This window comes from Maniola jurtina, chromosome 10 (genome assembly GCF_905333055.1).
Source record: "Maniola jurtina chromosome 10, ilManJurt1.1, whole genome shotgun sequence".
In the NCBI taxonomy this organism is placed as follows: domain Eukaryota; kingdom Metazoa; phylum Arthropoda; class Insecta; order Lepidoptera; family Nymphalidae; genus Maniola; species Maniola jurtina.
Window position 1 is genome coordinate 14,096,826 of NC_060038.1, and position 27,765 is coordinate 14,124,590.

Genomic DNA, 27,765 nt, shown 5'->3' on the forward strand with positions numbered 1-27,765 from the left:
ATTTTTTTCTAATATAAGAAAGGTTAGTAGGTGATGGTAGGTACTTATTTGGTTTGCTTAGAGGCTACGAAAAGTGTAATATCATAAGTACCATGTAATGTGATAACTTGGTTTACTAAAATCTATGTAGGTATGTATACCTAAGTTTGTTTGGGAAATTTGTAGGTTAGAGGCAAACATTTTTATGTAACAGGCTTGAATATAAATCAGTGGTTGACCAACCCCGTTCGAGTGACATTTATGAAAATTGGTGCTGAGGTAGAATTTTCAAAAAATCCTGGAAAACGTATTTCTTTATTTTTAACCGAAAGCATAAATATAAAATTAAAAATTACTTTCATCCCTTATTTAACGCCTTTAGGGGTAGAGTTTCCAAGTGAATGCTTAGGTAAGTTATTATACAAGAAACGTAAAAATTGTCCGCCATGCCCATGAATAATAAATCCTTTTTTCCCTAGGCCGTAAAAATTTCGAAAAATCCAGCTTCATGTATTCGTTGTCGACATTATAAAGGGAACCTCTGCATTTCAGCTCTCTGAGTTCAAGGGCCTGAGCATTGATATAAATACCTACTACGTATAGTTGTATGTAGACTGTAGAGATTTAAATTTTCGACAAAAATATATACATTTGCTGTGAATCTCAAAAGAATAATTGGATCATAAAAATGTTAGCGATGCAAAGATAAAATATGAGTAAATTAGATAGGATTTATAAATATAACTTACAATACCTTAGGTTTCTATTATGAAATAATTTATATTATGGAGATGCAGTATCGTAACCATCTTTGTTTTCTTTAACTCTTGATTCCTGAGTCGTGAGTTTTTCTGTTATTCAAATATCTTCCGCATTTCGCAATAGGCCTGAAGGTAACTTTTCACAGCTATAGTATAAAGCTTCATTTACGCCACAGCAACATAGTGAGACATTGGGGCATGCCACAGGGCTGCATGGTCGACTGTTGTACCGAAATATTTCAACAAGGTCTTGGATTGTAGTAATAAAATGATGTGATGTTTTGTATTGCGGTAGTTTGTGTTAGCTAGAATTCATAAGTAGAGAAAGTAATTTAAAAAAAAATATATTTTTTCCCGCAGAAATTACTCAAAAATATTTGTCGTTTACGCCCTTCCGTACAGCGTGACGTTAATAAATAATTAAATTATGTTAAAAATTTCAAAAATTTTCGAAATGTTTATTAGGAAAATATTCCCAGGTAATTTAAGATCTTCGATATGTAACAGTTAAACGTTTTAAATAAATAAAATAAAACAATTGTCAGTTAAAAAAAGTATATAATGGTGGTAGGTACCTACCTATTTTAATCATTGTTTCGGCTGTGACTTTATCAATTCTATATTTCGATACCTCTGGGCTCAAAGGTCGTAAAGGACATTTGGTCGAAAATGACTTTTTGACACTGTTATACTCAGTTTTTAATTCTCTATCGACTGGTATATTCCGTGTTACGAAATTCGTTAAAAAAAGGCCTTTACGACCCACATAATTTGGCACGTTAAACAAAGTTTACCGTGAAAACATGGGTGTAAGTAACACTTGGTTAGCAGACTCTACTCCTTTTGGTAGTAAAGCAAAGTATAAAAAAAACCCTTGGGCGTAAAATACATATAAAGTATCAATTGTCTTATACCACCTTAGATGGTTAATATGACACCTCAAAATTTTGGATGTAAAGAACATCGTGTTTACAAATTGTCCTGTACACCCTTGTAATTTGAAATACAAAAATACAAGCGTCCCTTACAACCTAGTTTCATTTTAATTATTAATTAATAATAATAAATATTTTTTTTTTATTGAAATCAGATTACGACTAGTTTTTTACAAATTACTAATTACTAATTACAAAGTTTTAGTTAGACACTTACAGCTAAAATAATTTAAAATAATTTAGTAACCCCTAACAAAAACTAGACACAAATTTTATTGATCCACAGTCCCTAAACTCGGTAGAACCTGTATCTTAGGCGACAGAGCTCTTCTTTACTAATTGAGTCTGAGTTACAAAAAATTATGCGCTAAATCCTAGAAAATCTAATCTAAACTTACTTATTAACTTGATTAAAATTAAAACCTTTATACAAAACTATAAAGTCATAAATTCGCAGTTTTATGAAATGTATCATAACGAAGCTCAAAATTCCTTCACTTCATATCGTTGCATTTGATTTCTGCACACAAATTTTCAAACCCTACCTAATTAAAATGTGTCTAATACTCATTATATAAATTACCTATATTCAAATACATATTCCTAGTTCCAGTAAGTAGATATGTGCAGTGCGCTGAATCTCTCAAGTCATTTCTCATTTATAAATACAGAATAAGAAATTTGAGAGTATTTTATTTATACACCGAATTTCATCGCATCATAATAACATACTGAAGAAATAAAAGTGTTTGTAAAATCTTTATTGAGAAGCTGTAAGCAGTCCCATCACACTACAATAGAAAAAAATTAATAGAACTTATCTTCCTCAGGAAATGAAAAACATATGTAACTTATATCAAATGTATTTAAAATACTGAACAGGAACAGCAGGCACTTAGTGACAATGCATTGCGAACTATTTTTAAAGAGTATAATATAAGCTTTCACATAACTAAATGGGATAAATGTCTAATTTACGTGAAAGCAGAGAATAATAGAGACCAAAGTATGAGCGACAAGGACAAAGAGGTACTGAACTTTCATCATAAAGAATAGAAAGCTACTTATAAACGATTTAAAATACATCAAATTCTTTATTCACCTAAAAATGACACTGTCACCTGCAGTTTTGACTTACGAAAAGTACCGAATACTTCATATGGACAAAGTTTCGATGTTTAATTTCACCATTTAAATCGTTCACAGGATCTTAATTGTTACACGTAGGGAAAATGTGATGGTAACCTCGAGAAGCAACGAAATTGCAACTTGTTTAACGAAATATCTTGAGGAAAAGGACAAAATGAGCGTAAAACATCTACTAATGTACTGCGATTCATATTGTGGTCAAAATAAAACAGTATTAGCTGCCGTGAATCATTTCTTATAATTAGCAATTCATTTGGAAGTTATTCAAATTAACTATTTACTCCCGGACCAATAGCCGCTTATAAATATAAAGACCTGATAAAGTGTGAAAATCCTAAAAGATTTCATAACCAATACAGGGAACTTCCATGCGATTCTAAACTACGTGAAACTTTGTACGAAACAGATGAAGAGGATGATGAAAAAAGTGAGAAGGAAGATGAATAAATAAATCTTAATTTGTTTATAAAGTCTATTTAATAAGAAAGTGAACTAATTATAAGTTTAAAGAAGAGAGTTGATAAAAGATAAGCAAGAAGAAGTACGTTAGTTACCAAAATAATTTATAAGTTTTTATTGTAAGTCTTCGTGTTCAATTCCAAATAAACGATCTCAATGTGATTAAAAAAGTTATGTATTATTTGAATAATATGATCTTTCATTATTATTTTTAAAGAAAATATAATAGTTTATGCATAATTACATACAAAATTACATAATCCATTTAATACTTAACTGTAATTATCATTTTATCCTTACAGAATACCTTAGCGGGTGATCCTTAAGAACGTAAAAATGATTACACTTGTCGTTTATTTCCTTATTTTGGTCAGTTTTGTGCAGTAAAGTAGATTTACGCTCTTAGGTAGTAGCATATGATGCAAATTTGAAGGGTGTAAAGGACATTTATTTTCAAATTTATGGTCGTAAAGGAAATTTATTTCGGTAAATACAGCACTAGGGCAGTTTTCAAACACTGCCTTATAAAATACTATAAATTCTAAGCACTTTCTTCCTAGGTTTCATTTAAATAGCTAAAGAAATGAAGATGCTAGAGCAAAAAGAATTTTATTTTTTTCGTTTTTTGCTTCTCCTGAAAAGTAGCGTTTTGTCCTTTACGACCTTTGAGCCCAGAGGTATCGATTTATTCTGAATTCAGTGGCACTTGCATAGCTTGGTTCTAAAAGTAACCAAGAGTCAAACACCTTTAATGTCTAGGTCCAGGACTAGGTATTCTATTCTTGGACCCGGAGCTAATGTCCCTTCCACTCGCCCTGATAAATCTACAGCTTCTAATAATAAAATTGGCTAAGCGTGTACCGGACTGCTTTATATGGGTTCTGTATATTATTTTACTAGCTTTAGCCTGCGTGATATAATTAATGGCCCACTAGCTGCAGATGCCCGCGACTTTGACCGCGTGGGTTTAAGTTTTTAAAATCCCGTGGGAACTCTGAAATTTTTCGGAATAAAAAGTAGCCTATGTCACTCTCCAAGCCTTTAACTATATCTACCTATTCAAAAAAATCATGCCAATCCGTTGCTCTGTGGCCACGTCATTGAAGAACAAACCAACAAACAAACATAGTTTCACTTTAAAATATGGGTAGTGATTTTCGTGGTTTAATGAAATGATTTTAGTAATATAATGTAAATAGCGGATAGTACGTACCAGGATTAAAACGATCTAAAATAGGTAGACTAAATTCCGAAAAATATCTAGGTAAGTATGTAATTGAGTAATTTAATTCATGACACTATTGTACAATTAACAGAATCATGTTTTATTAATTACCCAACAATAATTCTTTAATTTTTTTCCAATAAATCAAATCAAAGTGATTTTCCTTAACGCTGTATAGTTAATATTTTTTTTATAATAAATTAATTAATTAATATTTTTTTCAAAACAATATGTTTCATTAATAAATATTATTACTCGGTCAACTTCGTCCAGGTGGATGAAGGTTTTTTAAATTTCTGTGAGAACTCTTTTTCCGGGATAAAAAGTAGCCTATGTTAGTTTCCGGGACGCAAGCTATCTTTGTAGGTACTGACTTCAAAAATGTCGTAAAAAGGTAACAGACAGCAAGACAGAATAATCACACTTTCGCATTTTATAATTTAATTTAATTAAATTAAATTTTCATTCTAGCTAATATTCTAATTCTAATTCTAAAATTAATTATTCTGGCTTTTAATTTCTTATTCGCTTTTAACATATTTTTTTTGCATTGTACGTATTAATTTTTTTTTTTTTCATTTCAATGTCTGATTTGTTTTTTTTTTAATATTTTAATTTAACGAAGCGCATGTAAGTAGATATAACTAACACAATATTTGTACGCCACTTCGGCTAATGTGTTGAACCTTGTAATCATATCATCATCTTTTATACACACATTATGCAAATAAATAAATTCTATTCTATTCTATTCTATAATTTCTGCTCTGAATCGAACCCGGGACCTCCTACTAGTAAGACCACAACGCTTACCACAGCGCCAGGGTGGTCGTCAAGACGTGCCGATAACTTTACTTACTATTTGTGTAAATACATGAATGCCATGTCTTGTCTACTCGATGTAATCACGTACACATTAATTATACCTTCAATATTAATCTACTTGATCTAGAAACGTGGCGCCTAGGCTTTCTCTAAAGGTTTTTCCACCAAAGAACGAGTATAGACTGATATAATTTACTAGCAGATCCGCTCCGGTTTCGCTTGGGTGGGATTTAGAAAATCAGCGTGGAGTTGGAATTTCCAAAAATCCTGAAACATGTATTTCTTCATTTATAACTGAAAACCCTAGTACCAAATCTCATTGAATTCATCCCCTATTTCATACCCCTTCGGTGTAAATTCAAAAATCATGTAATGTGTAATTTTTATTTTCAACTGAAAGACATCCTCAGGAGATCATGTCGCTTGCTGCATGTTGTACCATACAGATTTGCCTTTTTCAGCGGACTATAGCAACTTGAGGTTTTTATACCTTAGATAATCACACTAATATTATAAAGGCGAAAGTTTGTATGTGTGTGTGTGTATGTTTGTTACTCCTTCACGCAAAAACTACTGGACGGATTTGGCTGAAATTCGGAATGGAGATAGATAATATCCTGGATTAGCACATATGCTACTTTTTATCCCGGAAAACCAAAGAGTTCCCACGGGATTTTGAAAAACCTAAATCCACGCGGACGAAGTCGCGGGCGTCAGCTAGTAACATGATAATAATGACGATGATAATGATTGCAATTGCAATATTGCAATAGCATACAGCAATGAGTCCCCTGATTCGAGATCTGTTTCCGCAGTGTCCACAACCTGTCGGACAGGGTAAAAACTAACCTATCATTACTCAAATGAGTTATATTAAAATCGTATTAGGTATCGCAATAAATAGTAAAGTAGGGTTTAATGCAAATACCACGGAGGAAAGCGATGTAGTCTTGGAGTTGTGATTAAAGGTAGTTTGCGTTTACGAGAATTATTATCAGATATCTAATATCTATTTATAAAATTAACTTATCTAATTACAGATTTTGAAAAAAAACGTGTAAATTAAAAATTTATAACACCCCTTCAAGTGAAGGTTACAGTCACTATAAAAGAGCTGATAACTTCAAAACGTCTGAACCGATTTTCTTCGATTAACAGCTAAGAACACTCTCGATCAAGTCACCTTTCAAACAAAAAAAACTAAATTAAAATCGGTTCATTAGTTTAGGAGCTACGATGCGACAGACAGATACACATATACACAGATACACACGTCAAACTTATAACACCCTTCTTTTTGGGTCGGGGGTTAAAAATAGGCACGTCATAATTAGCAATTATAACAGTGCGCGTAAGACTTCCGAGTTACATAACTGATGTAAAAATTTAAATTGCCTGTAACTAAAATAAGTACAATGTAATTACTTACCCGGGAATCGAAAACCAGTACAGTGCGTAGGGTATCCACATTCCACATTTTATAGTTTTATATACTTTTTTTTAATCTTATTTTTTTGGGACAGTTTTATACCTACTTATAAGTAGCTTTTATATACTTACTCAATTTTTTTTTACGAAATTGTCGTAGATGCAACTATGCATACATATTTACACCCTCCCATCTCCCAACCGCATCATTTCCTAATGTTTCCAGGACTAAACATTTTTTTTATTCAGATACCAGTTAGACTGCAATCTCACCCGGTGGTAAGTGATGAAGAAGTCTAAGATGGAAGCGAGATAACCTGGAAGGGGTATGGCAGATTTCATTACGCCCATACTCCTTTGGTTTTTACACGGCATCGTACCGGAACGCTAAATCGCTTGGCGGCATGGCTTTGCTGGTAGGGTGGTAACTAGCCACGGCCGAAGCCAGACAGAAGATTTGTTTAACGGAAGAGTTGTTTAAGAGGAAAATCTGTGGAGAAGGATATAGGTACATTTGTAAAAAAAATGAAAGTCACGCCGCTTTTTATCCAATAAATCTTTCCACTAAGGTTGGACGGTCGTGAATTCTGAAATTCCGGAAATATCCAAAATGGTCCTAAAAACCAAAATGGTCACCCTAACTACATACGAGTGTACAGACGAGTCGTAAATCAAGTTGACATGTTGGCGCACCTTGACTTTGAACTTGGACATTCGGGGAGAAAAGTGCTTGGGAAAAAAAAATATTGTTTTTAATATTGCTTTAAAAAGAGTACTTATAATAATTATTTTTTTATTTACTTCTAAGATAAATAAGTTATTACTTGGTTTTTAAATAATGTATTTCTTATTTTTTACAAGATGGTGTTTGACGACTTTGCCTACATGGATTAACTTTTTTAAACTTCATGGGAACTCTGACTTTCCGGAACAAAAGTAGCATATATCCGTCTCCAAGATACAAGCTACGAGTATCTCTAGTAGGTATATGGATATGGAAAGTATGGATTTTAATAAATCCTGTTTTTAGGATAACCTTCCGAAGTGTGCCAATAGGACCATACCTAGGCCTCCGCTGATCGTCCATCAGCTGTCTTCTGTCAGCTGTCTGTCTGTCAGTGGGCTGTATCACATAAACCGAATAGGTAGAAAGTTGAGAGTGTGTATTTCTGTTGCCGTTATAACAACAAATAACAAAAAACCAAGATGGCGAATTTGAAAATGGCCACCATGCTAATTAAAAAAAAATTAGTAAACAATGTATATTATCTTATATACAATCGAACCCTTCGTGTGCAAGTCTGACTTGATCAGTTTTTAAATGAAAATAGATTAGAATGTAAGCCTTTTCAGGCAGAATGTACTCAGTCGGATGTTTTCGCAGAAACAAAAGTAAGAATAAACCAATTTGCGTGTCGATGTTTGCTGCCCGCGCCCGAAAATGAACATACAAACTTACGGTTACACCTCAAGTGTGTACTCACTGTTTTTATTATTAGGGTAGGTCAGATAGTACGTGTAATCGCGCGGTTTTAACCTTGCACCATTGTAACTGATTTAAGGCGCATGACGGCATGGCGCGTAATTCAAATATAATTTGGTTTTTTGCAATTTGTAAACTGATACGACAAAGTAGGCTTATGGTATTTTAATTGCGCCAATGGCAGTATCATCCTCACAGGTTTATATAAAAATCTTTACTTGAAACGGTGCAGTTTGAGAAATTAGTTATAGTATCGACTAATTTGTGAGTAACTCATGTCAAACTCATTATTTCAACTAATTTCTTAAACTGAACACTTAATACCGCGCGGTTAACCCTAACGTGTGAAAACACCTTAAAGCTCCTAAATCTTCAGTCTTTACTTTTTGACTGGCAATTTATCGTGTTATGTTATTTTCAAAGAACTGTAAGAAACACATCAGAGTTAAAGATATTCTTCATTGATGCATGAGACGTGTCCAGTTATTTTGGACTCATCCAAGAATCTGTACGGTATTGGCTATAAATATTACCACGTGTACTTTCTTTTGTCGAGATTCAATAAAGATATCGTATAAAGCTTAAACTTTAAATGCAATATAATTGTATAAATTGAGTTTCTCGGAGCTAGGCAAAACAATTCAGTCACAACAATTTTAAAAATATGTTTTTTTTATTTACCTATGCATTTTTTTATAATATGAAAGATTTTACTGAATACTTCTGGAGCATTTATAATTTTTATGATAGTGTATTGTAGTGTTAAGGTAAACACCTTCACGTTAAGGAAAAAATAATAAAAAAATAATAAGTGATTAAAAGTGTATTTTAAAAAAATATTAAGAAACTTCTGAAGCAATTTATAAGCGCTATATTTGATTCATGAAAGATTAATCTTTTTTGAGTTACCTACAACTGATGAAAAACTGTTCTGAAAAAATGTAAACGCAAAGGTTAATAAAAAAAATTGCCTGATTCAAACTCATTTTTTATTTGATTACAATATTTTATTGATCATTAGATTACACTCATCAGTTAACGTGATTATTATGAATAGAAATCATTCATTTACAATTCATACTTATATACTAAGGAGCTCCTTTGTATCTAATCCTACATTTACTTTTTGAAATCTATCCTATTGTTATAGTTTCGAAATCTAGAAAAATGAAGAATATAAAATCAAAATAATAATAACTAATGCTGATGAAACTTACTTATAATAGAAGAATGAACAGTTACAAATACATTTAAAAAAATCATTTTTAGAACATTTATTTGCTTAAATTAATTTTTACTAGTTTTGCAATAATCATTGCATTAAAAAAATACATCGGCGATAAAAATTTATCATTTAATTACACAATTTCATTTATTCGTTACATATAATATACATTTGAAAATATACAATAATTGCAAAATTTCTTACATTAAAAACAAACATGGCAACACCGCTCGTACAGTTCTAATAAGAAAAAACTGTTCATTTTATCATTATTTTAAAATCCGTACATACAGTCGTAGTTTTAAAACATTATTAAGACGACTAGATTTATTTTGCCCTATTCGCATGATACAAATCTTTTTATTTACGAGGAAAAGACAGCATCGCTATTAAAATATTATATTTAAACAATTAAAGTACCACAGCTTATTATTATTTTTTTAAAGAAAAAACAAAATTTAAAAACTAGCCTAGATAAATTTTAAATTTTTAGCAAAAGCATTATCCTTCTATCACCACCTCCCTCAATACCCCCGATTACTGGATTTTTTACGAAAAAAATCATAAAAACAGGTACAACTTCGATCCTTGCTATAAATAAATTTAGCTACAGTGAGGAATTATTCCGTAAAAGCTAAATTCATAAAACAGTGATACCTAAAATACTGAGTTGTCTACTGTTCGGGCTCGAGCCGAAAACAAAAAATTATTTCATGAATTGAGCCTTACAAATTACAATTATTAAAATTAGAAATAATAGTCAAAGTATAATTATTTACAACTGATTTATATCACAAAAAGCACGCAAAAGTATTTACAAAATAATTAAAGATCATTTTTGTAATATAATTGAGTTGTAATAATCACTAAAATCAGGTGTTCTTTAGAAGAAAGGAAAAAAGAATAGAAAAGCGAAAAACAAAGAAAGAAAACAAAATAATGAAAAAAAAAACTGTAGCTAAATTTAATTTTAACGACCCCTACCGGTACTTTTAATCAAAAGAAACAGCTCTGTGATAGATATCCCATATATATGTGATATGTGATAGATTTTCGAATTAAAATTTTAAAAAAAATATATGCCGATGTGCGTGATTGTACTTTATACTACTTATAAAAGTTATTCTTTGAATAACGTTAAATCCATTGCTGGTATTAGAGGACTATCACATTGTACTGGATCGTTCCTGAAAAAAAAATACAGAGTTTACAACTTTTTCTACGATTAAAGGAAAATAATAAGTCATTATTAGAATTTAGTAGCTGTCTGTCTGTCTGTCTGTCTGTCTGTCTGTCTGTCCGTCCGTCCGTCCGTCGTGTCCGTCAAGAAATCTATAGGTTACTTCCCGTTGACCTAGAATCATGAAATTTGGCAGATAGGTTGGTCTTATAGCACAAGTACAGAAATAAATCTGAAAACCGCGAATTTGTGGTCACATCATTTTGAAAAAAATTGAAATATGTTTCAATTTTCAAAGTAAGATAACTATACCAAGTGGGGTATCATATGAAAGGGCTTTACCTGTCCATTCTAAAACAGATTTTTATTTATTTTTATGCATAATAGTTTTTGATTTATCGTGCAAAATGTTGGAAAAAATACCCGAGTACGGAACCCTCAGTGCGCGAGTCTGACTCGCACTTGGCCGGTTTTTGTAAAGGAAATCTACCAATACGTCATATTTATTCCTCAGATAAAAGTTATTTGACGATTGAAAAATCGGCCCTTAGTTTGGGAAATGAGTCGTAGTAATTAAGAAATAAGGCTTTTAATCGATGGCACGGATCGGACCGCCATGTTTTGAAGCGTGTTCATAGGTGGTTTTACTCAAAGGTGCGTAAACTCCACGCAACTACCTACTTCTGCAGTATGTGACACACACAAGCGTGCGAATTTGTCTTCACTATGATGAATTTTCCCATTTGGGGTTTTATAATACTTAATTTTGCTTTAAAACACCGGTAATGGCGAGCTCAAAACAGACTTCTATAAGCTACTATGGTGTTAGGATATTTTGAGTGGAACTACAATTTCTTACCCCGGTAAACTTCTCAAAAAGGCGTTTGGCGATAACGTAGATATTTCTATTCCATCGCTGTTGTCACACACGATCCTTGCTATAGTCACCTTCTTTATTTCAGCCAACTGACCTGAAAAGACGAATTTATTTTTAACCCCCGACCCAAAAAGAGGGGTGTTATAAGTTTGACGTGTGTATCTGTGTATCTGTGTGTCTGTGTATCTGTGTATCTGTGTATCTGTGTATCTGTCTGTGGCATCGTAGCGCCTAAACGAATGAACCGATTTTAATTTAGTTTTTTTTTGTTTGAAAGGCGGCTTGATCGAGAGTGTTCTTAGCTATAATCTAAAAAAATTGGTTCAGCCGTTTAAGAGTTATCAGCTCTTTTCTAGTTTTCTTGTAGAAAAGAAGGTTAGATAACCGTTAGGTTCATAATATTATGTCAATTGACAAATGTCAAGCTGTCAAGATGGACGTTGCCTAAATACATAATTATTTATTTGAAAATGATGTTTTGGAAAACTCAAATACTTTGGATCGTCGGGGGTGTTATAAATTTTTAATTTACACTTGTACCTTCATGAAATAATTTTCAGACTGTCTAATAAGTTATCCATGCAGGCCATCCACGCTAGTCTATAGCGGAGTAGCAGCACATGAGTAGATTATTCTGTGTTAGTAGACGTCACAAATGGAATTTTTTAAATGCTTACTCGGGGTAAAAGCTCCAGGGTTAACATCAGATCCGTATTCGTAATAATACCGATCCCCCCTCTTTAACTTCGTAAACTGGTCAGCTATGATATTGGCGAAGGTAGTCCCAATAATACCCCCCTCCACTGGCTCTTCTAGAAGTCCTCCCACCCATAAATCTATGTCTTCTGGGCTTGCGTATACTGTGGAAAGCCTATTGGCGGCCTGAAAATAGAAGATTAAATTTAAAAAAAAATTAGAAGTTTGTTTAAACATAGTTTTCGCAATCCTCTTCAAATGAATTCCTTAAAAACTTTGCATTTTTAAGTCGTAAATGGGGCTTTTTGAGTCATAAATTCGACTGATTTTGGTTTATAAATGGGGCGCGTTTTTGGGTCATAATTCAATCTGTTTTTGAGTCGTAATAGGGGCTGTGTTTGTGTTTTCAGTCATAGATGGGGCTGTTTTTGAGTCATAAATATGCGGTAGATAGTGTGGTTCTTTGAATTAACACTGCTCTTGTCTTGTCTGGTTGGAGGTTACAGCTGTGGCTAGTTACCGTCCTACCGGCAAGGCTTACCGGCAAGGCTTACCGCCAAATGATTTCGGCTTCCGGTACCATACCGTATAGAAGCCAATATGGGGAATAGTTTTAATAAAACTGCCCCTTCCAAGTTAGCCCGCTACCACCTTAGACTGTATCTTCATACTGGATCAGCCAATCGGAATCAGCCTATTTGTGATATATTATACTAACACTCGGTGCAAACTGATGGAAGTCAGTGATGGGCTCCAGTCCAACCAGTCTCCGGTACTCGTTGTATGACTGAAGACCGAAGTCTCTGCCGCGTTGGATGTTGATGGCGGCCAGGTCCAGCCCGTATGGGTTGCCTCCGTGGAACATGTAACGGGATAACTGTTGGAGGGAAACAAACATGATGATTTCATATTTTTACCTTTAACAGCTATAATATACCTAAGTACTAGACTCTCTGAAGATCATTATTATTTTTAATAAGTTATGGTATCATATTTATTAACCATACCCTGAAAATAATAAAAAAATATGTATTTGAGGGGGTCAATTTTTTTTTTATTATTTTCAAGTATATTATATTATGATATTTATTATTTAATCAATCCATATTATGAGCGCTACTTATTATATTTTATGTTACGAATTGCCTTCCAAAACAAAGGAGAATTATATAGTAAGCATAGTTTCAATAATAAAGCCTATGGTCTTTTCTTCTTCTGTTTAGTTTTGTCTGTCTTTTTCCCATAGATGTACCATATTATAATACATAATTCTTGTACTAGGACCTAGTACTAGTACTTAATTATTTTTTTTGCTTTTTTTTCTTATTTATGTCTTGTCTGGTCTATGTTTTGTACGTCTTGTTTGTGTACCGTTTATCTGCGTCTAGTCTGTGTCTTGTCTATGTCTTGGTTCTATACCCCTTCATACTTACAGCCTCAGTAACAAAAGGGTCGACGGATTGCATCGGTTGCCACATGAGGCCCAGCAGAAGTCGGTCGAGGAATGGCTTTATGCGTAGTCTGGATGGCTGGAACATCACTTCTGGGAGGGATATTGACTCGTAAATTCCTTTGTGTTGTGGACTTAAGACTCTAAACAAAAAAATAACAGATTGTAATAAAAATAGTACTTGTCTAATATTATATTCTTTAAAAAGTACTTAGCATTGGTATTTCACTTATGGCACAAGTCTTCCTGTATTATTATAAGTTAAAACAATCTGCCGACGATACTTGCTTGTGGAACTCTGTTGCTATGGAAGCTTAATTTTAACGGCAAGCATCAAGACTATCAGTAATCCATACTAATATTATAAATACGAAAGTGTGTCTGTTTGTCTGCTAGCTTTACACGGCTCATCCGTTAAACTAATTGACGAAATTTGATACGAAAATAGCGTGTATGCCGGGGCTACATAAGCTACTTTTTCTCCTGGAAAATCAAAAGAGAAGATTTTTAAAAACTCATCCGTTTAAGCGATTTTGACGTTTAGTACAGAAATAGCTTCCATCCTGAGGATAGATATAACTATTTTTTATCCCGGAAAATCGAGGAGTTCCCACGGGATTTTTGAAAGCCCAAATCCACGCAAGCGAAGCCATGAGCATCGTCTAGTGGGAAATATGATAGAGAGAGAGAGACTTACGTAAGCTGGCTGTCGACTATGGAATGTCCAAATCTCATGGCAGCAGCGGCGAATTCGGCAGCGAGAGATGGGTTGACAGTAGGGTCGTATGCCAAAGCGTACCCTGGTGATGGAGTCAGCCCGAACATTTGCATCGTTTTAGGACCTGGATTACACAAAATTTGGTTTAAAGAACAGAATACAAAACTTCGCCCGCGTGGATTACACTTTCAAACCTTTATTTACCTTTAGGGATTGAATTCTCAGAAATCTTTTTTGGATGTCAACATCATAATAGCTATCTGCATACCAAATTACAGCCCGATCCGTCCAGTAGTTTGAGCTGTGCATTGATAGATCAGTGAGTCAGTCAGCTTTTCTTTTTAACCCCCGACCCAAAAAGAGGGGTGTTATAAGTTTGACGTGTGTATCTGTGTATCTGTGTATCTGTGTATCTGTCTGTGGCATCGTAGCGCCTAAACGAATGAACCGATTTTAATTTAGTTTTTTTTGTTTGAAAGGTGGCTTGATCGAGAGTGTTCTTAGCTATAATCCAAAAAAATTGGTTCAGCCGTTTAAGAGTTATCAGCTCTTTTCTATTTTTCTTGTAGAAAAGAAGGTTAGATAACCGTTAGGTTCTTAATATTATGTCAATTGACAAATGTCAAGCTGTCAAGATGGACGTTGCCTAAATACATAATTATTTATTTGAAAATGATGTTTTGGAAAACTCAAATACTTTGGATCGTCGGGGGTGTTATAAATTTTTAATTTACACTTGTTATATACATTAAATTCAAATAAACTTTTACAAGTAGGTTCGGAATGGCTTTCAACAGGAATCCAGAAACAGTGACCTAAATGAAAAATAGACTATTGGTCCAATTCTCATTTAGTCCAAATTATCTTTTTTTCACCTGAACGCCGCAAAGTAGCTACCTAACACCTGCTTCAATAAATCATCACACTAATATTATAAAGCCGAAAGTTTGTGTGTGTGTGTGTGTGTGTGTGTGTGTGTGTGTGTGTGTGTGTGTGTGTGTGTGTGTGTGTGTGTGTGTGTGTGTGTGTGTGTGTGTGTGTGTGTGTGTGTGTGTGTGTGTGTGTTTGTTACTCCTTCACGCAAAAACTACTAGACGGATTGAGCTGAAATTTAGAATGGAGATAGATTATACCCTGGATTAGCACATCCAGGATACACTACATACAGGATACAGGATACAGGAGGATTACTTTTTATCCCGGGAAATCAAAGAGTTCCCACGGGAATTTAAGAAACCTACATCCACGCGAACGAAGTCGCGGGCATCAGCTAGTTTACAAATAAACATTTACCTAGTAGCAGAGGAAGCCACTCATTATAGATGATGTGCTGGTACTCGGCGAGCACGATTCTCCTGGTCTCCCAGAAGACGGTGTCCTCGTCCCAGCCAGAGTTCAACGCTGACAGTGCTCGCGCTATTCTATTGTGTTCTCTAGTCCAGATCGTGTGGAGGACTGTTAGGGAAATCACCTGGTTTCCGTGGTTATCACCTAAAATATTCATAGTTAAATCAACGACTTCTATAGATAGACTATAACTTGTTCACCAAATCGACCTAACATAGGGTTAGGTTAGAGCTCTTGCACAATGTATGGAAGTAAAAAGGACACAGTAAGATTGTGATTGGTCAGTCCCGGGTATGATCATTCCCTAAAAATGTAAAGGCGCGTTTATATTGCTCATTTCAATAGACCTTAAGAGTGTTGAACCGGCATGAGCTATTCTTAAGCCATTTTGCCCCCCTATATTTTATTAAACACTGCATTTATGTAAAACATGTATATACTACTTTGTAGAATATTTCCTGTTTTATTAAATTGACAGACAACATTTTGCAATTTATTCATAGTTTATCTTTTATTGCCTAAAATACCAAAAGACTATTACTGAATTTTGGATTTCGTGTCATCTTTGACGTTCACTACATCAAAAGTTACTTGGTCGATTCTCACAAAGAGATATATTTACCAAAGAAAAGGTCCTGAACTAATAAGATGACAGAACCAAATCTTTCGTTTGGCATTTTTTACATTAAAAAAATTCAAACAAAAAAGACATAATTTCATAAAACTACAGACACATAAAACTGTCATTTAGGTGGGTTATTTTTCTTCATTTATAAATAAAACTAAGTACTCATTAAAGAAGAACATATTTGCAATATAAACAGAAAAAAAATATTTAAATTTAATTAATATTTGTTTCCAAAAAATAATCTTGAAACACACTACAAAACCGTGCAACAAGCAATAGTAAATTGAACTAGGAAATTAGTATCGGCCGAGGCCTCTCCGAGAACGGACGTAACGCTTGTTTGCTTAGCAATTGTTATCGGATTATTTACGATTTACCTGAAATTGTAGTGCGACTATCACTTCTCAATACTAGGTATTTTTAATACTCGCTATTTTTTCTTAAAGATAGATAAAAACTTTTTGTATATTTTTAAATTGTGTTTATATGATGCTGTAAGGAATTGCATTCCTAAATCCTGGTGATCCCTCGGGATTTTTAAAGGATCATCCGTTTAGATGTTTTTTACGTGGTACAGAAATGCGTTGCATCCCGGGGACGGGCTATTACGGATAGGCTACTTTTGTCCTGGAAAATCAAAAGTTCCCACGGGATTTTTAGAAACCTAAATCCACGCGGGTGAAGCTGCGGGCATCAGCTAGTTAATAAATAAGTATTGCCTCGAGCAAATAGCTGCATTGGTATCTATTGTTCCCTGTCATTGAAAGGGAATAATTTAATTTTCAAAATTTGAAAAAAATTGTAAAACGCGATTTCGGTAGAGAATAGATCAATGCCTATCAGAGCAGTGGCATTGATCTATATTTTTAATAATTTCTAAAAAATAAATTTTTAACTGTTTAAATTTTACATGGGTTTCACATTTATTTCAAGAGCTTTTATAAATATGTAAAACTCAATACTCAAGGTTTCATTATACCGTTTGTGATAAGGAAAACCATGTTTTTAAATAAACGGAAAGTTGAATTTTGTATAATTAGTTATTGACTAGAATTATAATTTTTCAGAATCAAATATTCTTAAAGGCTTATAGTTTTACAGTTATTACCGGCTGACAATGCTATATCCCAATAGCCTTGCTATTTGTCCTAGCCGCTAAATGAAATTTTGATGATTCATCGTCCTTTTATGGCATAAGCGCGGTTTCTTGTATTCCATTATGATTTCTTTTTTTTCATTTGCATAATAGCATTAGTTTATTGTCTTTTACAGCATTAGTACGGTATTTTGTATTTAGATTTTGGTTGTATACATTGTACACTCTACCATAACACCTGAAACAATAGGATAATTACTATCATTTGCACGTGGTCATCCCTCGTGGATCTTTATGATGGTTTTATTTTTGAACTAGCTATTACCCGCGGCATCACTCGCGTGATTCAAGGTTTTAATAATAATTGAGGTTTGTTACAATATTTTATGCAATGCCTAAGTTATTTTATCATGTGTTTTAGCATGCTATCCTGCGCGAACTATTTGTTTTTTTTGAAAGGAAAAGTAGTCTATAATACTTTTTCCTCGACTATGTCTATGCAAAACAACCGGCCAAGTGCGAGTTACACTCGCGCACTAAGAGTTCCGTACTCGGCTATTTTTTCCAACATTTTGCACGATAAGTCAAAAACTATTATGCATAAAAATAAATAAAAACCTGTTTTAGAATGTACAGGTAAAGTCCTTTCATATGATACCCCACTTGGTATAGTTACCTTAGTTTGAAAAGTGAAACATTTTTTTTTAATTCGCAGTTTTCAGATTTATTCCTGTACTTGTGCTGCCTACCTACTTGCCAAATTTCATGATTCTAGGTCAACGGGAAGTACCCTATAGGTTTCTTGACAGACACGACGGAAAGACAGACAGACAGACAACAAAGTGATCCTATAAGGGTTCCGTTTTTGCTTGAACCCTAAAAAAATGACGTCAATTCATAGCTCTGTTGTGGCGTTATTGAATGACAAATGCGTGAAAAATAGTATGCTATCCCGCGAGAAGTGTTCATATAATATTTTTCGGGAGAAAAAGTTGCATTTATTACTTACTAGCTGATGCCCGCGACTTCGTTCGCGTGGATGTAGTTTTTTAAAAATTCCGTGGGAACTCTTTGATTTTCCGGGATAAAAAGTAGCTTATATGCTAAACCAGAGTATAATCTATCTCTATTCTAAATTTCAGCCCAATCCGCCTAGTAGTTTTTGCGTGAAGGAGTAACAAAAACACACACACTCACATACAAACTTTCGCCTTTATAGTGTGATGTGACTAGCTGATACCCGCGAATTTGTTCACTTGGATGTAGGTTTTTTAAAATTCCCGTGGGAATTTTTTGATTTTTCGGGATAAAAAGTAGCCTGTGTGCGAATCCATGGTATAATCTATCTGCATTCTAAATTTCACCCCAATCTGTCCAGTAGTTTTTGCGTGAAGGAGTAACAAACATACACACACACATACAAAGTTTCTCCTTTATAGATTCTCAGCTATGTCTTTGCAAAAAAAGCGTCCATCCGTAACTCTGTTGCGGCGTTATTGAATGACGAATGCCTGAACGATAGCATGCTATCCTGCAGGAACTGTTTGGTTTTTAGAGAGAAAAGTAGCTTATTTCACTTTTTAGATTCTTCACTATGTCTGTGCAAAAAATGCCGTCAATCCGTAGCTCTGTTATGGCGTTATTGAACGACAAATGCGTGAAAAATAGTATGCTATCCCGCGGGAAGTGTCCATATTTTTCGGCAGAAAAAGTCTCATTTATTACTTATTAGGTTCTCAGCTATGTCTTTGCAAAAAAAGCGTCAATCTGTAGCTCTGTTGCGGCGTTAATGAATGACGAATGCCTGAACGATAGCATGCTATCCTGCAGGAACTGTTTGATTTTTAGAGAGAAAAGTTGCTTATTTCACTTTTTAGATCCTCCACTATGTCAATGCAAAAAATTGACGTTAATAAATAGCTCTGTTGTGGCGTTATTGAACCACAAATATACGAGAAAATAGTATGCTATCCCGTGGGAACTGTTTGTTTTTTCTGGAAAAAGTAGCATATATCACTTGATAGGTCTTCAACTATGTTTACGCAAAAAAATGCCGTCAATCCGTAGCTCTGTTGCGGCGTTATTGTAGGACAAATGCGTGAAAAATAGCGTGCTGTCCCTTGGGAACTGTTTGTTTATTTTGGAAAAAAAGTATTCTGTATCACTTGTTATGTCTTCAATTATGTCTGTGCAAAAAATGCCGTCAAACCGTAGCTCTGTTGCGGCGTTATTGAACGACAAATGCGTGAAACACAGCGTGCTATCCCGGGGGAACTGTTTGTTATTCCGGGATAAAAAGTAGCCTATGTCCTTTCCCGGAAAATATCCTAAGTTGTTACCAAATTTCATCAAAATCGGTTCAGCGGTTGAGCCGTGAAAGCGTAGCAGACAGACAGACAGACAGATAGACAGATACACTTTCGCATTTATAATATTATAGTATGTAACTAAGAGAGGACTGAGTTTTCGGGAGCTATGTATAGTACGTGACAGGTCGAGATGGCAATCGAGGTATGAGGCAGGGGACGTTCTGTACACCCGCACGTCACCCGCGCTATCCCGCACCGGATTAGCCCAGGGATTGTGTGGGTGTGCGGGGAGTCCTCACTCTGATTGCCATCACAACCTGTCACGTGTTGTGTTGCGTATTTGTTTGTTTATTGGCTCATCGATTCACTTATTACTGCCAAACTGCACATTAAATTTTGATAAATGAGATCTCTCTTTGGCTTCGCTTTACCATTCCGTGTGTTAGAGGCTATATTGTCATATGTCATAAAATTTTCCGATATGTCATAAAAGAACTTATCATAATCAAAACGAATGTAAGAGATATAACCTACAAAACCCAAAAAGTATATTGAAATTGGTTTACCTACACATGACATGAAAAAGAAATGTATATCGAGAAAAAATAAACTTGAAATAGATGGATCGAGTTTGATATCAAATCATAGCAGTTACTATGAAAATTTCGAATACATGTATACATATAATAATTTATACATATTCAAATATAAATCAATCATCTGCGGTGAAGTCTTTAAAAGTAGTAGGTGGGTTTTTGTACTTTTAGTTTTGAACTTTATCTTATTTTGTTTTTGTATCCCTAGCTTACTCGTGTAGCAATGCACTTATTTTTGATGAATAAATACCTACTCAAGTGTAACATCTGCATTTTTGTACCTGTTAATCCCTTTCATTGTACTGTCCATTGTCTTGCGCTTACGGTAAGTACGATTTAGTACTAACAATAAAATTTGAAAAGATTGTAAAGGACCATAAATAAATAAAAAATGCTCAATGTCTTTATGAGTATTAGCATTGCATTATATTTTTGATAATATTGCAAATTAAATATTTAAGACTGTTTAAATTTTAGACGGATTTCACATTTATTTTAGCCTTTATAAATATATGTGTGAAAATTATTATAGTAGGTGTAACTATTTATACTGTGCATGATAAGGGAACCATATTTTCGTGAATATGTATAAGGAAAGTTGAATTTTGTATAATTTCTTGACTCTCTTATACTTACACAAGTATATAAAAGATTAGTATTAAGTACTGACTACAATTATAAGTTTTATTCACTCGTACTTAATCTATAAAGATAATACACTGTTTTAAAAAACATCATTGTTTTGAAAAAAACGACAAACTAACACCACATACTTAAAAATATTGAAAAAATAATCTGTTTGAAAATCGTCTAGGATCAAAACGGTTTGTTATAAACTAAACTGCGCTGGGTACGTACGTTCACGGAAACAAACAAAGAACCTCGGGTAAATACCTAAACTTGTGTTCCAAGCTCATGCTTCAACGCTCTTAAAGATTGCTAGCTTTTACCCGTGCGCTAACCCATGCGGTATCGAGATAAAATAATTAAGTAATAATGAGATGTTTTGTTTCTAAAATTAATAATGGATTTTATTTTTGAAAATTTTTGTACCCTTTTAATACTATATCGAGTTTTTTTTTAGTATGGTACTTTTACACGTTGTTCTTTAGAGATTAACAAAATATAAAAATACAAAAATTAAACTGCTATAATTTTCCAAAAAGAGTTTGTCGAATTTTTTCGTGAAGAAAATGTTTTCGTATTTTACTTCACGAATAAATCCGTAACTTTTACGTTTGATATTTTGTTGTAGTGCCTTTAAGTTGTTAACTATACTATCCTGTTTATTTTGCTAAGATAATAAAAAATTAAGAAAATCAATACAAAATTAAGTTAATTCCTCCTTTACCAGATTCAAAGCAAGCAGCCCCGTCGTGTATGTTCAAGCACTCCTTCCGTCTGGTCAGAGGGGGTAGGTCCCTCCCGTAGTCGCTGAACACCGCCAGCAGTCCACCCGGTGCTCGGAGCTTAGCCATCTTCTCTGGCGAGTTGCCGTACAGGTGTGACATGTCCAGATAGTGGGAGGCACCGTTCATCTGAAAAAAAAAAAAAAAAAATTAAGGTTTTTTTTTAAATTATTGAAAACGAAATGAATTCAGCCAAGTGAATTTGGGGTTATAAAACTGTCTTAGGGATTAAATACGTGCCATGTCCGTCTCCGAGATGCAAGCTATCTCAGTACCAAACTTTATTTAATTCAGTTCATGGATTTGAGCTAAGCAAGATTCTGCTTCTGGAAAACTCAACAACTCGAAATCTTCAGCATAATTTCTGTGCTATGCTAACTTGGGCAAAAAACTCAACGCCTTGTAAATAAATTGTTGTTAAAACGCCATTATTAAAATATGCCTTACCTATACTGATGATGATAACGAACTGGCCTAAAATAAAAGAACACCTGAAGTATACGGATCAGTTCAGGTACTAGCTAGTCATAGACGCAGTCGAGGTTGTTATTATACACACACAATTCGTCACACACCTTGGTATGAACGTCATGAACAAGCTTAAATAGGGAATTCTGAGCATATTTATCTCATTCTGGGAACTGGGGATATGCGTATCAGAGAAACAATTTGTTTATAAAATGCTGTTATGAAACGAAACATTTACCTGCGTAGCATAACCAACAGAACAGTCAAAGTCTGGAGCAAGCTGGGCCCGCACAAAATTGATACACCTCTGGTTAAACTGGCCGTAAAACTGGTCTCCTTCATCCAGGACTATGGGGGCGCAGGCCCAATGCTGCCTCTCTGGGGGTAGGGCATCTTCTCCGTTTCTGTCACAGCAGGAAATGGGGTTGCCGTTACCTGAAAAAAACACCCACGATTAAAATATGAATAGAAATAAAAGGAAGAAGTAAAAAGACCAGAATATCACTTGCTTTAATGATGAAGGAAAATATCGTGACGAAACTTGCAAACCTGAGAGTTCTCAAAATTGTTCTCAAAGGTGTGTCAAAGTCTTTCAATCTGCACTTGGCTGGACTAATGAACTATAGCCGGAACTTGTCTCATTCTGAGAGGAGACCAGTGCTCAGTCAGGGTTGAATGAAGAAGAAAAGAATCAGAAGGTTCAAATGACTGCCGTCCAGTATGAGTGCATTGCTGACTGCCCGCGCTGATCAAGTGCCACACCTATGCTTAGTGCTCACCTAAAGTAAAGACCACGGCCATACACGGCCGAACTGCATGAAGCAGGTTATGTGTGGGGCTGGGGTGACTGCCGTCCAGTATGAGTGCATTGCTGACTGCCCGCGCTGATCAAGTGCCACACCTATGCTTAGAGCTCACCTAAAGTAAAGACCACGGCCATACACGGCCGAACTGCATGAAGCAGGTTATGTGTGGGGCTGGGGTGACTGCCGTCCAGCATGAGTGCATTACTGACTGCTTGCACTGATCTAATCCCACAATATGTTTACAACTTACTTAAAGTAAAGACCACGGCAGTGCTGATGTCGTGCGCAATGAACTGCCCGAACTGCATAAACAGCAGGTTGTGTGTGCGGCTGGGGTGACTGCCGTCCAGTATGAGTGCACTGCTTACTGCTCGCGCTGATGGCAGCGGCGCACCTAGGGCTGAGATCCTGATTGCCCAAATACCTAGAAAACAAGAAAAGATATATACCTACCTAATACTTATAGCTTTTCGGTTTCTTCGCAATAATGCGGAAACGGATCGCCTCAATTAAAAGCAGGCTGGAGAGAAGTCCCAACATTATCCTGAAGGTGATAGCAGACAGACAGGACAGCGCTCTCAAAGCGCACTGGATGTCTGCATTAGTTAATAAGTATATTAATTATATTAACTAACATAGAATAAGTTTCTTACTAACATACATTACATTATAATTTAGTTACTAACATAGGTTAAGATGTTTACTAATTATTATTATAGCAAAATGTTTGACCGAAGACTTCGGTGTTCAGATTTTGAAATTGTCTCAGTAGGAAAGGCTTTCCAAACTAATGGCTGTTGGATTTGATGATTCAAAAGTACCTATTGGTAAAAGTTTAATAAAACATCTTTCTATTCTATTCTGTTACCATCACTATAAGAAGGCGGTAGCATTCTTCTATAGCCAGTATTGACAGCGCCCCAGCTCGGATTGGCTTGGTTGTTGCAGTTGCCATCAATGCTCCTGTATTTACTCGGTACTTCTGGACATGAAGGCACGGGTGGGCAGAATGGTCCTACAATGCGAAAGGTCATGATAAAGTTTAAAACTAAACTTTGACTACTCTTAGGTAATAAACGCTGAAACAATTTATATACTTAGTAAGTAAGTAAATTGTACCTTTTTAACCCCCGACCCAAAAAGAGAGGTGTTATAAGTTTGACGTGTGTATCTGTGTATCTGTGTATCTGTCTGTGGCACCGTAGCGCCTAAACTAATGAACCGATTTTAATTTAGTTTTGTTTGAAAGGTGGCTTGATCGAGAGTGTTCTTAGCTATAATCCAAGAAAATCGGTTCAGCCGTTTGAAAGTTATCAGCTCTTTTCTAGTTAGTGTAACCTTCACTTGTCGGGGGTGTTATAAATTTTTAATTTACACTTGTAATTTTATAATGCGAAAGTGTGTCTTTTTGTCTGCTAGCTTATCACGGCCCGTCATTTAACCTTTTTTCCGACTTTTTATCCCAGAAAGTCAAAGGATTCCCACGAGATTAAAAAACTAAATCCACGCAGACCAAGTTATTTTGCTTCGTTTTCGACCATTTTACTCACCATCTGTATGATCAGTGAATCCCAAAGCTAATTCCTCATCTGACAGAGCTTGTCTAGATTTCAACTCCTGCGCAGCAAAGAGATTGAGTAATGCGCCACGCCCCAGTTTCTGTGCTCTTTTATCGTATGTCGCTAGAGACTACAAATAGAAAGAAAATCATTATTTACGTAAAATTTTTAACAACTATAGTTAGGTGTGAGAATACTAATAATTGTGAGATTTAAAACGAAAACCGTGGAGCGCACGCAATACCTTGACGTTCAAGTAGGTACCTTTCAGGCAAGAATGAATAGGAACCTTCTAGGCAAGCACGCTCCAACTTACGCCTCCTCATTGCTTTCTATTGTCGTCAAGCGCAAGCCTATCCTGCAATAACAATAAACCAGTAAAGTGCGAGCTGAACTCGCGCGCGAAAGGTTCCGTACTATCGTACAAGACATAACACTTTCCATAGCGGCCATTTTGGAATTTTCATTATTTATTGTTAAAGCAGCAGCTAGGTATAAAAATATACATTTTGTGATACTCTAGCTACGGTTCATGAGATACAGCCCGCTGATAGATAGACGGACGGACAGCGGAGACCGTCTATCCGACCGACCGCTAATCATACCAAGTGATGTCCGTAGCTCGGAGTAGTTGTGTTGATGACAGCGTATGGTTCCCTCTGCAACTCCTCAGCACGTTCTAGCCAATGCTTTAGCTTCAGCCGCGACTGGTTGTGAGCCGCCTTGACATCTTCTATGTCGACTGAAGAGCGGAACTTGTGGTCTGACTCCGCTGAAATTCATGACAGAATTAACACTAAGGCCTAGAATATTTGCGGTATAAACCTAGCAAGATCAAAATAAATGAAGGTATAATAATCATGGACACTTTCTAAAGTTTACTTTATTTATTTTTCCACCCTTAAATAAGGGTAACTATCACTGCACAGTCGTCTTACGAGACAAGTTTCTATCTCTCGGACGCGACGTCCGCAAACTTCCGAACGCTCAGGTCACAGAGCTCAGGTTACGTTCGCTACTTACGTCCGACAGTTCAGGTATTTCTGTTTCTTTTCATCTTATCTGACATTGCAACAAGATAAAAGGGCCTAAACATCAAACACCGTCTGCGTCCCATGGGCAAGGATGCTGTGGGTATAATAGAAGCCAGGCCACATGTACATACCTACCTATAGTACACGACAGGTTGAGATGGCAATCGGGGTATGAGGTGTGAGGACCCCCCGCAACACCCGCACGTCACCCGCGCTATCCCGCACCGGGTTAACGCGAGGGCTGTGCGGGTGTGCGGGTCCCCTCCTTGATTGCCATCTTGACCTATCACGTAGTATACCTTCCGCTTTATAGAGTACAGACACTCGTACCTGCATGGTTTCTCCCTGTGAAGCAGCACACTCCAACCCTCGTGCCACCTAAGTGACACTGTGGGTTGTGTGAGCCAGGCCGCACATGAGCTGGGCACTGCACGTGCGGCACGCAGACTCCTTGTCTCGGGCACACTGCACACGGACGCTCTGTGCTGTGTATGTGCTCTGAAACACATTGAAAACTTTAGAAGAAAAGGGGGACATCGACTCAACGCAATCTAATCCCTGCCAATCGCTATAGCAACTATATGTATGTATGTATGTATATACTTTATTGCACCACAAAACATATATGACAGTTTCATGTGTGTCTATAAATCTACTGAATGAGTAAATCGCACTAAGTAATAAGTTGAGGAGCTGGTGAACAAAATGGCGTAGTTACATTTTTGATCAAAATCCATTTTTTTTTAATCCGGATGTTTTTGGGCACACTTAATACAAATCTGAACTTATTTCCAAGTAAAACTGTGCTATAATTGAGTCCAAAGTTTGTGATTCTGATCAAAATGGTATAACTACAGATATAATTCAGTTTTACTGTAAAATATTTCATGCAATTACACCGTTTTGTTAGCCAGCTCCTAGTTTAAATGCACCACAGCTAAATGCCTGACTCTTACCTGTTTCATCATGCATCCCGTAATGACCGCCCAAAGCCATACCATGTGGTTCACTTACAACACAGTTTATACGACTCAAAACAACTACACAAACGAGAATTTGATACGCGAACCTCATTGGCGTCATATTGTAACTTAGGCGTTGCTTTAATTTAAAAAAAATGAATAAAAAACGTTATTTATGCAATTTTATATTCACATATTGATCGTGCCGAAGTGTTAACGATTGGAGTTGACGTAAAAATGGCCGAGGTATAGCGAAACATCGGTTAGTTAAAATAATAAAAATTGAGGGCAGTTATAAAAAATCCTTGAATGAAGTATGACAGATCCGTTCAGAAACCACTATTTAAATCATACATTATGTATAATTACAATGGAGCTCATTCTTTACAGATACATAATCTATACTAATAAATAAAATTGGAGTGTCTGTCTGTAATTTCGAAATAACTACCTCATATTAAACTCATATGGTTATTTGAACGATACCAACACCGAATCACACGTTTTTAAAATTTTTGTCTGTCTGTCTGTCCTGTCTGTCTGTCTGTCTGTCTGTCTGTCTGTCTGTCTGTCTGTTTGAAAAGGGTAATCTTCGGAACGGCTGAACCGATTTTGACGGGATTTTCACAGACAAGTAGAGAATTGACCAGGGAGTAACATAGGCTACTTTTTTAACCGACTTTCAAAAAGGGAGTTGTATTTTTCTACCTATGTAGACCGAAATCTCCGAGATTTCTGAACCGATTTGCGTCATTTCTTTTTTAATCGAAAGAGGAACTTTGCGACATTGTTTCATAAAAAATTTGGAGTCCAACTCCTCAATCCTGATGCTGCAGGGGATCTGACCAATCCACGCGGGCGAAGCTGCGGGCATCAGCTAGTCTTAAATAATATCGTCTTCGAGATCGAGTATCGAGATCTCGAAGACGATCTCGAGAGAGAGAGTATCTCAATAATAAAATTGATCGGTCTAAACCATATAGTGCTATCCTACTCCGCAGCGAGTATAGTGAAAGCGATAGAAACACATTTAGATCTGATATCTTAATTGATTTTAGGTATTTGTGTACAACAATGCCTAATGATTTGATGCTTTATTTATAAAGCTTGGGTCAAACTGAAAAAGATCTCGCGTGAAATGCGGGACGTATTTATATGCTC

The 27,765-nt window shown here is 35.4% G+C and overlaps 1 protein-coding gene across 1 annotated transcript; it reads right to left on the reverse strand.

Annotated features, from left to right (window-relative positions):
• Nucleotides 1–10,524: 10,524 nt before the first annotated feature.
• LOC123868727 (chorion peroxidase) lies at nt 10,525–26,902 on the reverse strand. The gene is made up of 15 exons (XM_045911298.1): nt 26,599–26,902; nt 25,973–26,140; nt 25,214–25,380; nt 24,600–24,738; nt 23,918–24,064; nt 23,300–23,473; nt 22,482–22,678; nt 21,718–21,904; nt 15,684–15,881; nt 14,370–14,514; nt 13,656–13,815; nt 12,941–13,099; nt 12,204–12,408; nt 11,509–11,620; nt 10,525–10,656 (listed from the first exon to the last, which is right to left on the reverse strand). The coding sequence occupies exons 1-15, from the start codon at nt 26,723–26,725 to the stop codon at nt 10,590–10,592; spliced, it is 2,352 nt and encodes a 783-aa protein (XP_045767254.1). The 5' UTR covers nt 26,726–26,902; the 3' UTR covers nt 10,525–10,589.
• Between the last annotated feature and the right edge of the window lie 863 nt (nt 26,903–27,765).